This window comes from Entelurus aequoreus, linkage group LG01 (genome assembly GCF_033978785.1).
Source record: "Entelurus aequoreus isolate RoL-2023_Sb linkage group LG01, RoL_Eaeq_v1.1, whole genome shotgun sequence".
NCBI lineage: Eukaryota > Metazoa > Chordata > Actinopteri > Syngnathiformes > Syngnathidae > Entelurus > Entelurus aequoreus.
The window spans coordinates 62,753,661-62,769,217 of record NC_084731.1 but is presented as its reverse complement, the minus strand read 5'-3'; the positions used below and the strand labels follow the sequence as shown (position 1 = coordinate 62,769,217).

Genomic DNA, 15,557 nt, shown 5'->3' with positions numbered 1-15,557 from the left:
GACAAACTGTAAAAAATGATTATTAATCTACTTATTTACTGTTAATATCTGCTTATTTTCTGTTTTAACATTTTCTATCTACACTACTGTTAAAATGTAATAATCACTTATTCTTCTCTTGTTTGATACTTTACTTTAGTTTTGTATGATCCCACAAATTTAGGTATCGATCCGATACCAAGTAGTTACAGGATCATATATTGGTCATATTCAAAGTGTCCAGGGACGTATTTACTGAGTTTATAAAAATAATACACATTTTTAAAAAAAGTCTACACACACACACGTGTCATGCTTCAGTTGTAGTCTACACACACACACACACACACACACACACACACACACACACACACACACACACACACACACACACACACACACACACGTCATGATTCAATTGTAGTCTACACACACACGTCATGGTAATGGTAAATGGGTTGGTAGTCTACACACACACACGTCATGATTCAGTTGTAGTCTACACACACACACACACACGTCATAATTCAGTTGTATTCTACACACTCACGTCATAATTCAGTTGTAGTCTACACACACACACACGTCATAATTCAGTTGTAGTCTACACACACACACACACATCATGATTCAGTTGTAGTCTACACACACACACACGTCATAATTCAGTTGTATTCTACACACACACACATCATGATTCAGTTGTAGTCTACACACACACGTCATAATTCAGTTGTATTCTACACACACACGTCATGATTCAGTTGTAGTCTACACACACACACGTCATGATTCAGTTGTAGTCTACACACACACACATCATGATTCAGTTGTAGTCTACACACACACACACACATCATGATTCAGTTGTAGTCTACACACACACACACACACACACACGTCATAATTCAGTTGTATTCTACACACACACACATCATGATTCAGTTGTAGTCTACACACACACACGTCATAATTCAGTTGTATTCTACACACACACGTCATGATTCAGTTGTAGTCTACACACACACACACGTCATAATTCAGTTGTAGTCTACACACACACACATCATGATTCAGTTGTAGTCTACACACACACACGTCATAATTCAGTTGTATTCTACACACACGTCATGATTCAGTTGTAGTCTACACACACACACACGTCATGATTCAGTTGTAGTCTACACACACACACGTCATGATTCAGTTGTAGTCTATACACACACACACACACACACACACACACACACACACACACACACGTCATGATTCAGTTGTAGTCTACACACACACGTCATGGTAAATGGTAATGGTAAATGGGTTGGTAGTCTACACACACACGTCATGATTCAGTTGTAGTCTACACACACACACACACACACACACACACACATGTCATAATTCAGTTGTATTCTTCTTATTATTATTAATAATAATAATAATAATAATAATAATAATGATGATGATAACAATAATAACAAAACTAATAATGGTGATGATGATAAAAATAATAATGATAATATTATTAATAATACTAATGATGATGATAATGATGATGATAATATTACTACTAATGATGATAATGATAATAATAATACTAATAGTAATGGTGATGATAATAATTATGATATTAATGATATTGATAATAATGATAATAAAAATAATAATGGCGATGATGATAGTGATAATAATGATAATGATGATGATAATATTAATAATAAAGATGGTAATAATAATAATGATGATAATAATACTAATGATGATGATGATAATGAGAATAATAATGATGATGATGATGATAATAATAATAATATTATTATTAATAATAATACTAATAATAATGATAATAATATTATTATTAATAATAATACTAATGATAATGATAATCCAGTGAAGTTTGTGGGGATGCTGGGGCTCAACAGATTGGTGACGAGGTTGTAGATCCAAGCCCCCCGGTGTAGTTCCTCAGAAGCAGCTGGGATAATTATGGCTTCTGTGACCCTTTAGGAATGTGAAACAAGTTCAGACCTTTTGTCAGCTGAGAAACTTGACCCACATTCTTTACTGTGTGCCACACAAGTAAAGCCACACAAGTCCAAGGTCTACTACGTGAAGCAAAAGCAGAAGAAAAAGAAAAGATGAATAAGCTTATGACTTTTTTGAGTTTGACAAAAGTGAGTGAATGCTCTTTTACGCCCCCGTCTGTAAGACCCGCCCCCATCTATAAGACCCGCCCCCATCTGTAAGTCCCGCCCCCGTGTACAAGACCTGCTGGTGTCAGGTTGACTGGTGGAACAGCTGCAGGGTCCGTAGGAGCAGACTTGCACCTTCAGTGGTGTGTTCAGGGACAATTGGACAAACTTGAGGCCTGTTTTTTTTCTTCTTCTGCAGGATTTGTGCAGCCTCACACTTTACCCGTGCGCTAACCCACATCCCCTCCGAATGTGTGGAACAGCGCTAGCCAGTTGTAGTGAAAGCTCAGCCTGTTTGCTCATTGTCCAGCGCGACTCTTAAAGGGCTACTGCACTCTTTGAAAAATCCTCGTGAGACAAGAACACATGTTTTTATTTGTTTTACTGCATTCTTATGCATAAATAAACACTAGCAAAAGTCAGCTAACAATGGATCTAATGTGATTCGCTCTATTCTGCCTATAAAGCACTCTAAAACATCCAACATTTAATATACATGCTGTAAGTATATATGTAGTATCTAGTAACATTCATAATAACATGTAGTAGTTACATATTTTCATCATACTGTAAGTATATATGTAATGTAGTAACATTCATAATAACATGTAGTAGTTACATATTTCATCATACTGTAAGTATATATGTAATGTAGTAACACTCATAATATGTATTTACATCTTTTCATCATACTGTAAGTATATGTATAATGTAGTAACACTCATATGTAATATTTACATATTTTCATAATTTTAAGTATTAATTTCACAGAGTCATCACAACGCTCACTTTCCCTTCAACTACAACAACAAGACTACTAATCATGGCAGACTTGATGAGAGACAACAAAGACTTCTATTTTTGAGCCTGAATATAATGACGATGACCTACAAGTTTTAGAAACTAAACAGATGCAGCTTTAGTCAAACACTAAGCATCGTGTAGCAGTATTGCTAAGTGCTAAACAAGAACATAATAAAACAATCACTTACTGTACAATGTCTGCTCTCACTGGGATAAAGACTGTTGGGATGGTTGTATCTTCCCCTTTAAATCAACAATTCATCATAATCCCCTCAAAGGGTTAAAAAAAAAAAAAAATGTTTTCGGTGCCCATTTCTTCTTTTTGCCAACAAGATAGTTTCTTACAAGATTTTAGTCTGACCAGTTTGCTGGATCCAAGTAATGTCCTCCTGAGAACCAGCGTCCTCCACAGTGGACATTGTGCATTAGTTTAAGGACGTACACATGTATGTAGGACAAGGCCCAGATGGGAGTAATGTTTACAGTAATGATGCAAGTTCATCACATTAGGTCCCGTACCTGCAGGAATGGATCTTAGCTGGGGGCCCCAGGATCTCAGCTGGGGGCCCCAGGACTTCAGTGTCTGATCTCCTCTGCTCTGTCTTGGTTTTTCTTTTGTACTTTTGTTAGTTTTGTATTTGGTTTTACTCACGTTTGTTGTATTAAAGATTATTTTGTGCACGTTCGACTTCAGTCTTGCCCCCCTTTAACGTTGGGGCCTGTTCAATAAATGACGCTAGCAAGTACCTGTAAGCAAGCAACACCAAAACTTTGATGTTTCATTGAGAACACCCATTAGGAGACATATCCGCGTGAGTCCCGAACATTTGCCTGGGACCGCCATTGTAGTCCGAGCTATAGTCAGTAAGTTCCTTCTTTCTTTGTTGTGGGGCAGACTGGCTCGTACATGCACATGCATCCTCCGCTGTTGCCATTTCTAATACAAAGTAGCGTACAGTTCTAACTTATATCTGTCGGTAGACTTGCCATGGAAGCGCTAAAAACTACAACATGGCTGACTGGGAGAAGACTCAGTCAAAGTGGAGGCACGAAGATAAGAGAGGGTCAGAAAGTGACTTGAAGATGGTCTGTAAAACATCATCTATGCAACATTTTGACCAAAGAACCACCATTACATGTTATGTAGACCACAAGGGAGTCTTTTACATTTAGAAAATAATCATATGACAACTTTAATGCACCTTATGATCCGGTGCACCTTTTTGTATGAAAATAGACCTGAATAGACTCGCTCATAAACGGTGTACCTTAAAGGCCTACTGAAATGAATTTTTTTTATTTAAACGGGGATAGCAGATCTATTCTATGTGTCATACTTGATCATTTCGCGATATTGCCATATTTTTGCTGAAAGGATTTAGTATAGAACAACGACGATAAAGATCGCAACTTTTGGTATCTGATAAAAAAAGGCTTGCCCCTACCGGAAGTAGCGTGACGTAGTCAATTGAACATATACGCAAAGTTCCCTATTGTTTACAATGATGGCCGCATGAAGTGAGAGAGATTCGGACCGAGAAAGCGACGATTTCCCCATTAATTTGAGCGAGGATGAAATATTTTTAAATGAGGAAAGTGCAAGTGAAGGACTAGTGGGGAGTTGAAGATGCTGTGAGAGCCGGGGGTGACCTGATATTCAGCTGGGAATGACTACAACAGTAAATAAACACAAGACATATATATACTCTATTAGCCACAACACAACCAGGCTTATATTTAATATGCCACAAATTAATCCCGCATAAAAACACCTAGGTGTTTGTTATGCTAGCTCCTAGCTACTAGCTCGAGCTAGTTATAGCTCGAGCGGGTAATATGGACGGGATCCTGTATATATAACCCGCCAATACAATTCAAACACCTGCATAACACACACACTCACTCAGCCCAAACAACCGTTCACCTAACCCAAGGTTCATAAAGCTTATATATTTAATCAAAGTTACGTACATGACACGCACGTACTGGCAAGCAATCAAATGTTTGGAAGCGCGCGGGTGGGACCTGATATTCAGCTGGGAATGACTACAACAGTAAATAAACACAAGACATATATATACTCTATTAGCCACAACACAACCAGGCTTATATTTAAAGGCCTACTGAAACCCACTACTACCGACCACGCAGTCTGATAGTTTATATATCAATGATGAAATCTTAACATTATAACACATGCCAATACGGCCGGGTTAACTTATAAAGTGACATTTTAAATTTGCCGCTAAACTTCCGGTTCGAAACGCCTCTGAGGATGACGTATGCGCGTGACGTAGCCCGGGGAACACGGGTATGCCTTCCACATTGAAGCCAATATGAAAAAGCTCTGTTTTCATTTCATAATTCCACAGTATTCTGGACATCTGTGTTCGTGAATCTGTTGCAATCATGTTCATTGCATTATGGAGAAAGAAGCTGAGCAAGCAAAGAAGAAAGTTGTCGGTGCGAAATGGACGTATTTTTAGAACGAAGTCAGCAACAACAGTACACAGCCGGCGCTTCTTTGTTTACATTCCCGAAAGATGCAGTCAAGATGGAAGAACTCGGATAACAGAGACTCTAACCAGGAGGACTTTTGACTTCTATACACAGACGCCTGTAGAGAACTGGGACAACACAGACTCTTACCAGGATTACTTTGATTTGGATGACAAAGACGCAGACGTGCTACTGTGAGTATGCAGCTTTGGCTTCTAAACATTTGATCGCTTGACCGTATGTGCGCAACTTTTTTTTGCTTATGTACGTAACTTTTTTAAAATATATAAGCTTTATGAACCTTGGGTTAGGTCTTTTGGGCTGAGTGATTGTGTGTGTTGATCAGGTGTTTGAATTGTATTGGCGTGTTCTATGGAGCTAGGAGCTAGCATAGGAGCTAGGAGTTAGTATAATAACAAAGACGTAGGTGTTTTTATGCAGGATTAATTTGTGTCATATTAAATATAAGCCTGGTTGTGTTGTGGCTAATAGAGTAAATATATGTCTTGTGTTTATTTACTGTTTTAGTCATCCCCAGCTGAATACCAGGTACCGTGAGTATGCAGCCTTGGCTGCTAAACATTTGATAGCTTGACCGTACGTGCGCGTCACGTACGTAACTTTTTAAAAATATATGAGCTTTATGAACCTTGGGTTAGGTGAACGGTCTTTTGGGCTGAGTGATTGTGTGTGTTGATCAGGTGTTTGAATTGTATTGGCGTGTTCTATGGAGCTAGGAGCTAGCATAGGAGCTAGGAGCTAGCATAACAAACACGCAGGTGTTTTTATGCAGGATTAATTTGTGGCATATTAAATATAAGCCTGGTTGTGTTGTGGCTAATAGAGTATATATATGTCTTGTGTTTATTTACTGTTGTAGTCATTCCCAGCTGAATATCAGGTACCGTGAGTATGCAGCCTTGGCTGCAAAACATTTGATAGCTTGACCGTATGTGCGCGTCACGTACGTAACTTTTTAAAAATATATAAGCTTTATGAACCTTGGGTTATGTGAACGGTCTTTTGGGCTGAGTGATTGTGTGTGTTGATCAGGTGTTTGAATTGTATTGGCGTGTTCTATGGAGCTAGGAGCTAGCAGAGGAGCTAGGAGCTAGCATAACAAACACGTAGGTGTTTTTATGCAGGATTAATTTGTGGCATATTAAATATAAGCCTGGTTGTGTTGTGGCTAATAGAGTATATATATGTCTTGTGTTTATTTACTGTTGTAGTCATTCCCAGCTGAATATCAGGTCACCCCCGGCTCTCACAGCATCTTCCCTATCTGAATAGCTTCAACTCCCCACTAGTCCTTCACTTGCACTTTACTCATCCACAAATCTTTCATCCTCGCTCAAATTAATGGGGAAATTGTCGCTTTCTCGGTCCGAATCTCTCTCACTTCATGCGGCCATCATTGTAAACAATAGGGAACTTTGCGTATGTGTTCAACTGACTACGTCACGCTACTTCCGGTAGGGGCAAGCCTTTTTTTTATCAGATACCAAAAGTTGCAATCTTTATCGTCGTTGTTCTATACTAAATCCTTTCAGCAAAAATATGGCAATATCGCGAAATGATCAAGTATGACCCATAGAATAGATCTGCTATCCCCGTTTAAATAAAAAAAAATTCATTTCAGTAGGCCTTTAATATGCCACAAATTAATCCCGCATAAAAACACCTAGGTGTTTGTTATGCTAGCTCCTAGCTCCTAGCTACTAGCTACTAGCTCGAGCTAGTTATAGCTCGAGCGGGTAATATGGACGGGATCCCATATATATAACCCGCCAATACAATTCAAACACCTGCATAACACACACACTCACTCAGCCCAAACAACCGTTCACCTAACCCAAGGTTCATAAAGCTTATATATTTAATCAAAGTTACGTACATGATACGCACGTACGGGCAAGCAATCAAATGTTTGGAAGCGCGCGGGTGGTACCTGATATTCAGCTGGGAATGACTACAACAATAAATAAACACAAGACATATATATACTCTATTAGCCACAACACAACCAGGCTTATATTTAATATGCCACAAATTAATCCTAATGCTAGCTCCTAGCTCCTAGCTACTAGCTCGAGCTAGTTATAGCAAGCGATCAAATGTTTGGAAGCGCAGCTGTGTACTCACGTTATCGCAACTGTGTATCCAAATCAAAGTCCTCCTGGTAAGAGTCTCTGTTGTCCGAGTTCTTCCATCTTGACTGCATCTTTCGGGAATGTAAACAAAGAAGCGCCGGCTGTGTACGTGTTGTTGCTGACTTCCCTCGCAAAATAGACACTTCGCACCGACAACTTTCTTCTTTGCTTGCTCAGCTTCTTTCTCCATAATGCAATGAACAAATTGCAACAGATTCACCAACACAGATGTCCAGAATACTGTGAAATAATGAGATGAAAACCGAGCTATTTCGTATTGACTTCAATGGTGTCCGAATACTTCCGTTTCAATGATTGACGTCACGCGCATACGTCAACCCTCAGAGGCGTTTCGAACCGGAAGTTTAGCGGGAAATTTAAAATGTCACTTTATAAGTTAACCGGCCGTATTGGCATGTGTTGCAATGTTAAGATTTCATCATTGATATATAAACTATCAGACTGCGTGGTCGGTAGTAGTGGCTTTCAGTAGGCCTTTAAGATCCGATGCGCCTTTTGTATGAAAATAGACCTGAATAGACTCGCTCATCAATGGTGCACCTTATGATCCGATGCGCCTTTCCTATCAAAATAGACCTGACCCGCTCATCAACGGTGCACCTTATGATCCGATGCGCCTTTTGTATGAAAATAGACCTGAATAGATTCGCTAATCAATGGTGCACCTTATGATCCGATACGCTTTTCGTGTGAAAATAGACCTGAATAGACTCGCTCATCAATGGTGCACCTTATGATCCGATGCGCCTTTCGTATCAAAATAGACCTGACCCGCTCATCAACAGTGCACCTTATGATCCGATGCGCCTTTTGTATGAAAATAGACCTGAATAGGTTCGCTAATCAATGGTGCACCTTATGATCCGATACGCTTTTCGTGTGAAAATAGACCTGAATAGACTCGCTAATCAACGGTGCACCTTATGATCCGATGCGCCTTTTGTATGAAAATAGACCTGAATAGGTTCGCTAATCAATTGTACACCTTATGATCCGATGTGCGCATTTCCTGTGAAAATAGACCTCAATAGACTTGCTTATTAACGGTGCACCTTATGATCTGATGCGCCTTTCGTATGATAATAGACCGGACTCGCTCATCAACGGTGCACCTTATGATTCGATGTGCCTTTTTGTATGAAAATAGACTTGAATAGACTCGCTAATCAACCTTATGATCCAATGCGCCTTTTGTATGAAAATAGACCTGAATAGACTCGCTAATCAACGGCGCACCTTATGATCCGATGCGCCTTTCGTATCAAAATAGACCTGATTTGCTTGTTAACTATGCACCTTATGATCCCATGCGCCTTTCGTGTGAAAATAGACCTGAATAGACTCTCTCATCAACGGTGCACCTTATGATCCGATGGGCCTTTTGTATGAAAATAGACCCGACTCGCTCATCAACGGTGCACCTTATGATTCGATGCGCCTTTTATATGAAAATAGACTTGAATAGACTCGCTAATCAGCGGTGCACCTTATGATCCGATGCGCATTTTGTATGAAAATAGACCTGAATAGACTCGCTCATCAATGTTGCACCTTATGATCCGATGCGCCTTTCGTATCAAAATAGACCTGATTCGCTTGTCAACAGTGCACCTTATGATCCGATGCACATTTCGTGTGAAAATTGACCTGAATAGCCTCGCTCATCAACGGTGCACCTTATGAGCCAATACGCCTTTGGTATGAAAATTGACCTTAATAGACTTGCTCATCAAAGGTGCACCTTATGATCTGATGCGCCTTTCATATGAAAATAGACCTGAATAGACTCGCCCATCAACGGTGCACCTTATGATCCGATGCGCCTTTCGCATGAAAATAGACCTGACTCGCTCATCAACGGTGCACCCTATGATCCGATGCGCCCTATGGTGCTAAAAGATGTTGTATGTTTCACCCAATGAGAGAGGAATGTGATCATGTGGTTTGTTACAGCCGTGTACCCGCCTCTCGCCCCCCCCGCCAACATGCCAGGCTACGAGGGCATGGGTCAAGGCGCAGGTGAGAGGACTCACAAGTGGTCTTGTACAAATACTTGCTGTACTTGAATGCTTTGATGTTGGAAGTATTTGACGCGTGTAACTGCAGGTGGCTTCCTGCCTCCCCCCATGCCCATGCAGCCCATTGCCCCCCCCCAACCGGTGCCTGAGCCCGAAGACTGGATGTAAGTCTTCCCACCAGGCCTCCCCCGTTCAGCAGGGGGCGTGACCAACCTTGACCTTGGTGTGTGTTTGTCTGCAGGATCCCGTCCTTGTCGGAGGACGCTGCCCGCAAAGTCTTCAAGGACTACGCCGGCTCCAAATGTTGCTACAGCGAGGGGCCCGCCAAGGATGGCGTCATCACCCAGATGGAGCCCCTGAATACGTACCGGGTTAGCAAACCTCTCCGAGTACTCACTTTTACTGCAAAGTAGGGGTGTAACGGTACGTGTATTTGTATTGAACCGTTTCGGTACGAGGGTTTCGGTTCGGTTCGGAGGTGTACCGTACGAGTTTCCACACGAACATATTAAGTAGCCGCCTCCGCTTCCTTCTGCCTCCGTCTGTCAGTCCTCTACACAGCACCCAGCATTGTCCCACCCACACAAGCATCTGATTGGTACACACCCAGCATTGTCCCACCCACACAAGCATCTGATTGGTTACAAACAGAGCGGTAACAGCCAATCAGCAGTGCGTATTCAGAGCGCATGTAGTCAGTGCTTAGCGTTTAGCAGGTAAGCATCAGACAGCGGACTCTCTCCAAATTATAATAAACACCTCCCAGTCAACTACTAGTAACATCACTATGAGCCCGTTGACCTTCTAGAAATATAAAAGGCAGCTCAGCTCGCTCGCAGTCCTTGAGGTGAAGGCTAATTCGCTTTTAGCGTAACGTTAGCTCATTTTGCGATGTGTGTGTGCGTGTGTGTGTGTGTTACGGACAGCAAAGCCCTGTCTGTCTGTTATTTCACTTTACCTGTTTCTGTGTTGATTGAGCTGTGTTGAAGCAGCAAAAAAGGACATGTTAAATGAAGAGTTTATGTCTCTGATAGTTGATATAATAATGTAACTGCATCATTAAGCCTACATGAACTCAATGGTGTTCAGGGATGAATAGTCTCTCCTATTGCTATTGTACCATTTTTTCAGCTTTAGTTACATTAATCATTAGTTGTTGTTTTTTGTTTTTTTTATAATGTCCTGCCCAGCTTCTCAGGCAAATCATATAGTAGATGCAGATGCCCATATCGGCTGTTCAGGGGCTGTACTTATCAAGCTTCTTAGAATTACTCCTAAGAAGTCTGCTAAGAGTTGACTTAAGAGTAAATAAATTCTTCGCTGAAAGCTGCACTTAAAAGTTAGTTATCAAGCGTCTTACTCACACTTTCAGTGAAGTGTAGGACTGAATCTTAAGTGTCACACTCAGAGCTGAATTACGACATTACTATGTGCCGTAAACGGAATTTTAGGTGACGTCATTTCTGTGTCCATAGAAATGACCAATCACGGAAGGGAATCCGTTGTCTAAGAATAAAGAAATATCTTGGAAATATTTAAGTGGACAATGGGAGTGTATATTTTGACCATAAACTACAAAATAATACAAAACAAACTAGTCCCCGCCGGCACTCACGCTACCGCTCCCTCTCTTCTATCGCCCACACACTCACTGATGTAACTCACCTCACGGCCACACACATACGCTACTGTCATAACATTTTCTTTCCAATTCATTAATTAGGCAACTAATTTGAAACTGGTGTGGGTGGCTCTATATATACTAGCCCACTGCAGCCACATGCAGAAATCAACAAAGAATCGAAAAGTATTAAATCTGTGACAAAAATAATATCCGCTCTGTCTAAACGATACCGTTTGATCAGCTGCTCGTCATCAAAAAAAAACAAAAAACATTGTTCCGTTCCCTGAACGTTCGCACACGTCTCTCTCGCCTCAGTGCCATCCCCTGCTGGCAACTCCTAACCACTTAAGACACCTCTGAAGGTCTCTTAAATATTGTGGAGAGTAGGAGTGATTCTTAGACTTAAGAACGTTGATAAAAAGCTTTTATTCTTAAGTTTGAGAGTAGGACTAAATTTCGCAAATTCTCAGGACTTAAGTGTAAAATGGCACTCTAAGCAGCTTGATAAGTACGGCCCCAGAGTTACTTTACAAAAGAGAAGTGTAGGATACTTCTCTTGTTGCCTTATTTGTATTTTGACTTTATTAAATGTATTTATATTATCATTTGGTGCAGCCGGGCCGGAGCAGGAGGGGATAGAAAGAGAAAAAAAGGAAGACAGGGGGGAATTGTGGGGACAAGAGGGGGACTAGACAGACAGACAAAAACAACAACAGCAAACACAACAACAACAGAGCAACATCAGCAAATACGACATGTACAAATATGATGGTAAAAGTAATAGCAAATAAGCAGTTAGCGAAAATAAAAAATAATACAATACAATAATACAATCTATTTAATACATTTGATTTATTCTGTTAAATTACATATGTGTATATATGGGTGCGCGTGTGTGTGTGTGTATGTATGTGTATATACATATATGTATGTATGTGTGTATGTACGTGTAGGTGTGTGTATGGGTGTGGATGTCCGGTGGATCGATTGGCCTGTATGTGGATGAGTTGGGGTAGGTGGGTTGGTGGCCTCTGTGGTAGCTGGGGGTGTGCGTTGTTGTGGTTTACGGGGTCGGTCGCTTTTTTTGTTTCGGTTTCGGCGGCCGCGGGTGTTTGTACTGCGGACGGGCGGTGGTGGTGATGGTTGCTGTGGTACTGCCGGCAGTTGGCGTCGCTGTGTTGGGTTGGAGTGGTTGGGGGACTGTGGCTGGTATCTGTGCGCTTGTGGGGTTGTGGGGGCTGGCTGGAGTTGGCTTGCCGGCTGGTTTGGGGGCTGGCGTGCGGACGGGATGCATTGACTTCTTCCCCCGTTGGGGGGCGCCTTCCCCTGGTCGGGACTCGTATGGGCACGTTGCTATGTGGATGGCCGGGATGCGGTGTTTGCATTGGGCATGGGGGCTGTGCAGTTTTTCTGCGTTTGGTTGCTGGTATGGGCTCTGCAGGGTTGGGTTGAGGCGGGCGGGGGCTGGCTTTGTTTGGCGGGGGGTGGGCTCGCATGGCGTCACGCTAAAGTGGTCTGGTGTGGGTCACAGGCCGTGGGGGGGCGGCGGCTTCCTGGCCGTAGTTCCTGGTTGTCGGCCGCATGGACTGCGGGGGGGATGTCCGGGCCCTCTACTCCTCCTACTTATAGCACACACAGTCACACATATATAGGACTTTGGGGGATTGTCCTGCGGGGAGGCATGGCGGGGGGATGAGGATGCCTCCTATGGGGCTCCAGTCCTCCTGTCTTGTCCCCTGCTCGTCCATCCCTCAATCTTAGCTGCATATTAGACACTTAGGATTTGGAGGGCTCGGCTTGGTTGGGACCCACCAAGACCTTGATGTCCCCCAATTTTAATCGCATTATTAGTTCCCACAAGCATACATATCTCACTCACGCTACAGTACACGCATCAATAGGGACTGGAGGTCGGCTGTAATGGCTGACCTCCTAATTTTAACTACACAGTAGACACTCTGGGGGCCTTGTACACATGCATGTGGGGGGGTTGGGGTTCGACGCACCCCTCATTGCCTCGTCGGCCGGCGCGGATTCCGGGGACTGTGTTCTGGTGGCCTGCCAGGCTTTTATTCATTTATTATTATTATTATTATTTTTTTTTTTTTAATTATTTATTTTATTTAATTTTTTAAAATTTTTTTATTTATTATTTGCTTACTTTATTTTATCGTATTTTTATTTTATTTATTTTTATTTGTTATTTTTAATTTAATTTGTATTTTATTTTATTTTAGATTTTTTAATTATTATTATTATTTTTGTTTAATCTTATTATTTATTTGTGTGTGGCGTCGCGCGGGTCTCGCTTCCTGTTGGGTGGGGTCCGTGCCCGTGTGGCCCGACCTTGCGCTGTGGGGTCTCTGTTGGCGACTTGTTGTGGTGGCGGCGCGGCGCCTGTGTCTGATCTGGATGCTGTGTCTCGGTTGTTTGGGCGGTGGTGTGTTTGTGCGGGTTTGGGTTGGGGTGGTGGGGTCTTTTAGTGGGGGGGGGGTGTTGGTGTCTCTTGTTTGCGTGTTGGCGTTTGGGCTTGCTGGCGGGCTGGTGCTGGCTGGACTCCGTGATCCTGTTGGCGTGTGGTTGCCGGTCACGTTTTTTTTTTATCGCTTTGATTTGATTGGGTGGTGCTGGCTGTCTGGGGGTGTTGTGGCTACTGTTTCTGCTGCCGTTTGTTTGTGGTGTGGGCGCCCGTGGCTGCTGGGTCTGGTGCAGGGGGGTGGCTGATGTTGTGACTGGTGGCAGCGCGCGCGCGTGGTGGTTGTCGGGGCTGACAAACTGTGTATATGTATGTATATGTGCGTGTATGTATGTATGTATGTATATATATGTGTATGTGTGTGTATGTTTGTGTATGTGTATGTGTATGTATATAGATATGTATGTATATTTCTGGGGGTACGTTCTGGGCCTGCCTGTCGGGTGGGGGTCGGCGCCTCAGGCTACTGCATCCGGACTGCGTGTCTGGAGCTCCTGGGTCCCACCGTCCATCCCTTCCGGGTGCCCGTCTTGGTTGGGGCCTGCTGGGTCTGGTCCCTGCGTCTACTGTGGTAGCTTGGTGCTGCAGGGTCGGCCAGTTGTTGGGGTAGCGACCTTGTGTGTCAGCATGTCTGTGATCTTCTTTTAATTCTTTTTTTTTTTTTTAAATAGATTTAATTATTTATTTATTCTTATTTTTTAATATATTTTATTATTTTTTTTTATTTTATTTATTTATTTTCCCCTACCTCGGGGGGGCGGGGAGGTTGCTGGTTGTTCCATCTCCATCGTTGGGGTCCCTGCGGGTGGGGTGGGTGGTTCCCGTGGCCCCGTGCTGGGTGGTCCTGTGGCGGCCGGCTTGGGTGGGCCGGCCGGGGGCTGGCCTCGCCGCGCTCTCCGGGCGTGGGGGGTGGGCTCATGGGGGCCCGGTTGCCGGTGTGGCGGGGGCGGTCTTCCCGTCCGGTTGCGGGAGGTCTCTGGGCCCCTCGGGCGGGGCGTCCCGCCTTTCTGTCCGTGTGGGGTGTGGTCTCTCGCTGGCTTGGGGTCTGGCTTCCCCCTGCTTTTCTCGTGCCTTGTCCTCTGCCGAGTGCGTCTGTCTGCGGCCTGCTGCTGGCCTGTGTGGGCGGCGCGGTGGGCCAGGCTCTGGGGTTCCTGTCGCTTTCCGGCTTGGCTGCGTGGGGGCGGTGGTCCCTGGTTCCCTGGGCACCACACCTACTGTTTGCGGGATGGGCTCTCGGGGAGGCTGGGGCCGTACTCTGGCTCCCGCACACACTGGGAGTCAAATGTATTGTACATGCAAATTCACATATACTCACATACATACATACATACACACATACATAGGTACCTACGCTCCCACATACATATACAAATACAGTACATATTTACACACTCAAAGTTCATACATCCACACGCACACTCATTATACAAACATACTGTATACACATACGGTACATATACATTCACTGTACAAACATACATATACACATACTGTACATATACACTCACTGTACAAACACACACATACACATACTGTACATATACATTCACTGTACAAACACACACACATACATATACTGTACATATACATTCACTGCACAAACACACATACATATACTGTACATATACATTCACTGTACAAACACACATATACACATACTGTACATATACATTCACTGTACTAACACACATACTGTATACACATACTGTACATATACATTCACTGTACACACACACACATACACATTCTATACATAAACATTCACTGCACAAACACACATATACACATACT

The 15,557-nt window shown here is 42.9% G+C and overlaps 1 protein-coding gene across 1 annotated transcript in view; it reads left to right on the top strand.

The window, feature by feature from the left end:
* Positions 1-15,557, top strand: part of LOC133655591 (protein SSUH2 homolog) — a 35,511-nt gene that overhangs the window by 2,358 nt on the left and 17,596 nt on the right. Inside the window, exons 2-4 of the mRNA XM_062055879.1 lie at positions 9,602-9,667; positions 9,755-9,830; positions 9,908-10,037. Coding sequence (XP_061911863.1) covers positions 9,602-9,667; positions 9,755-9,830; positions 9,908-10,037 — 272 coding nt within the window. The remainder of the gene's footprint in view (positions 1-9,601; positions 9,668-9,754; positions 9,831-9,907; positions 10,038-15,557) is intronic.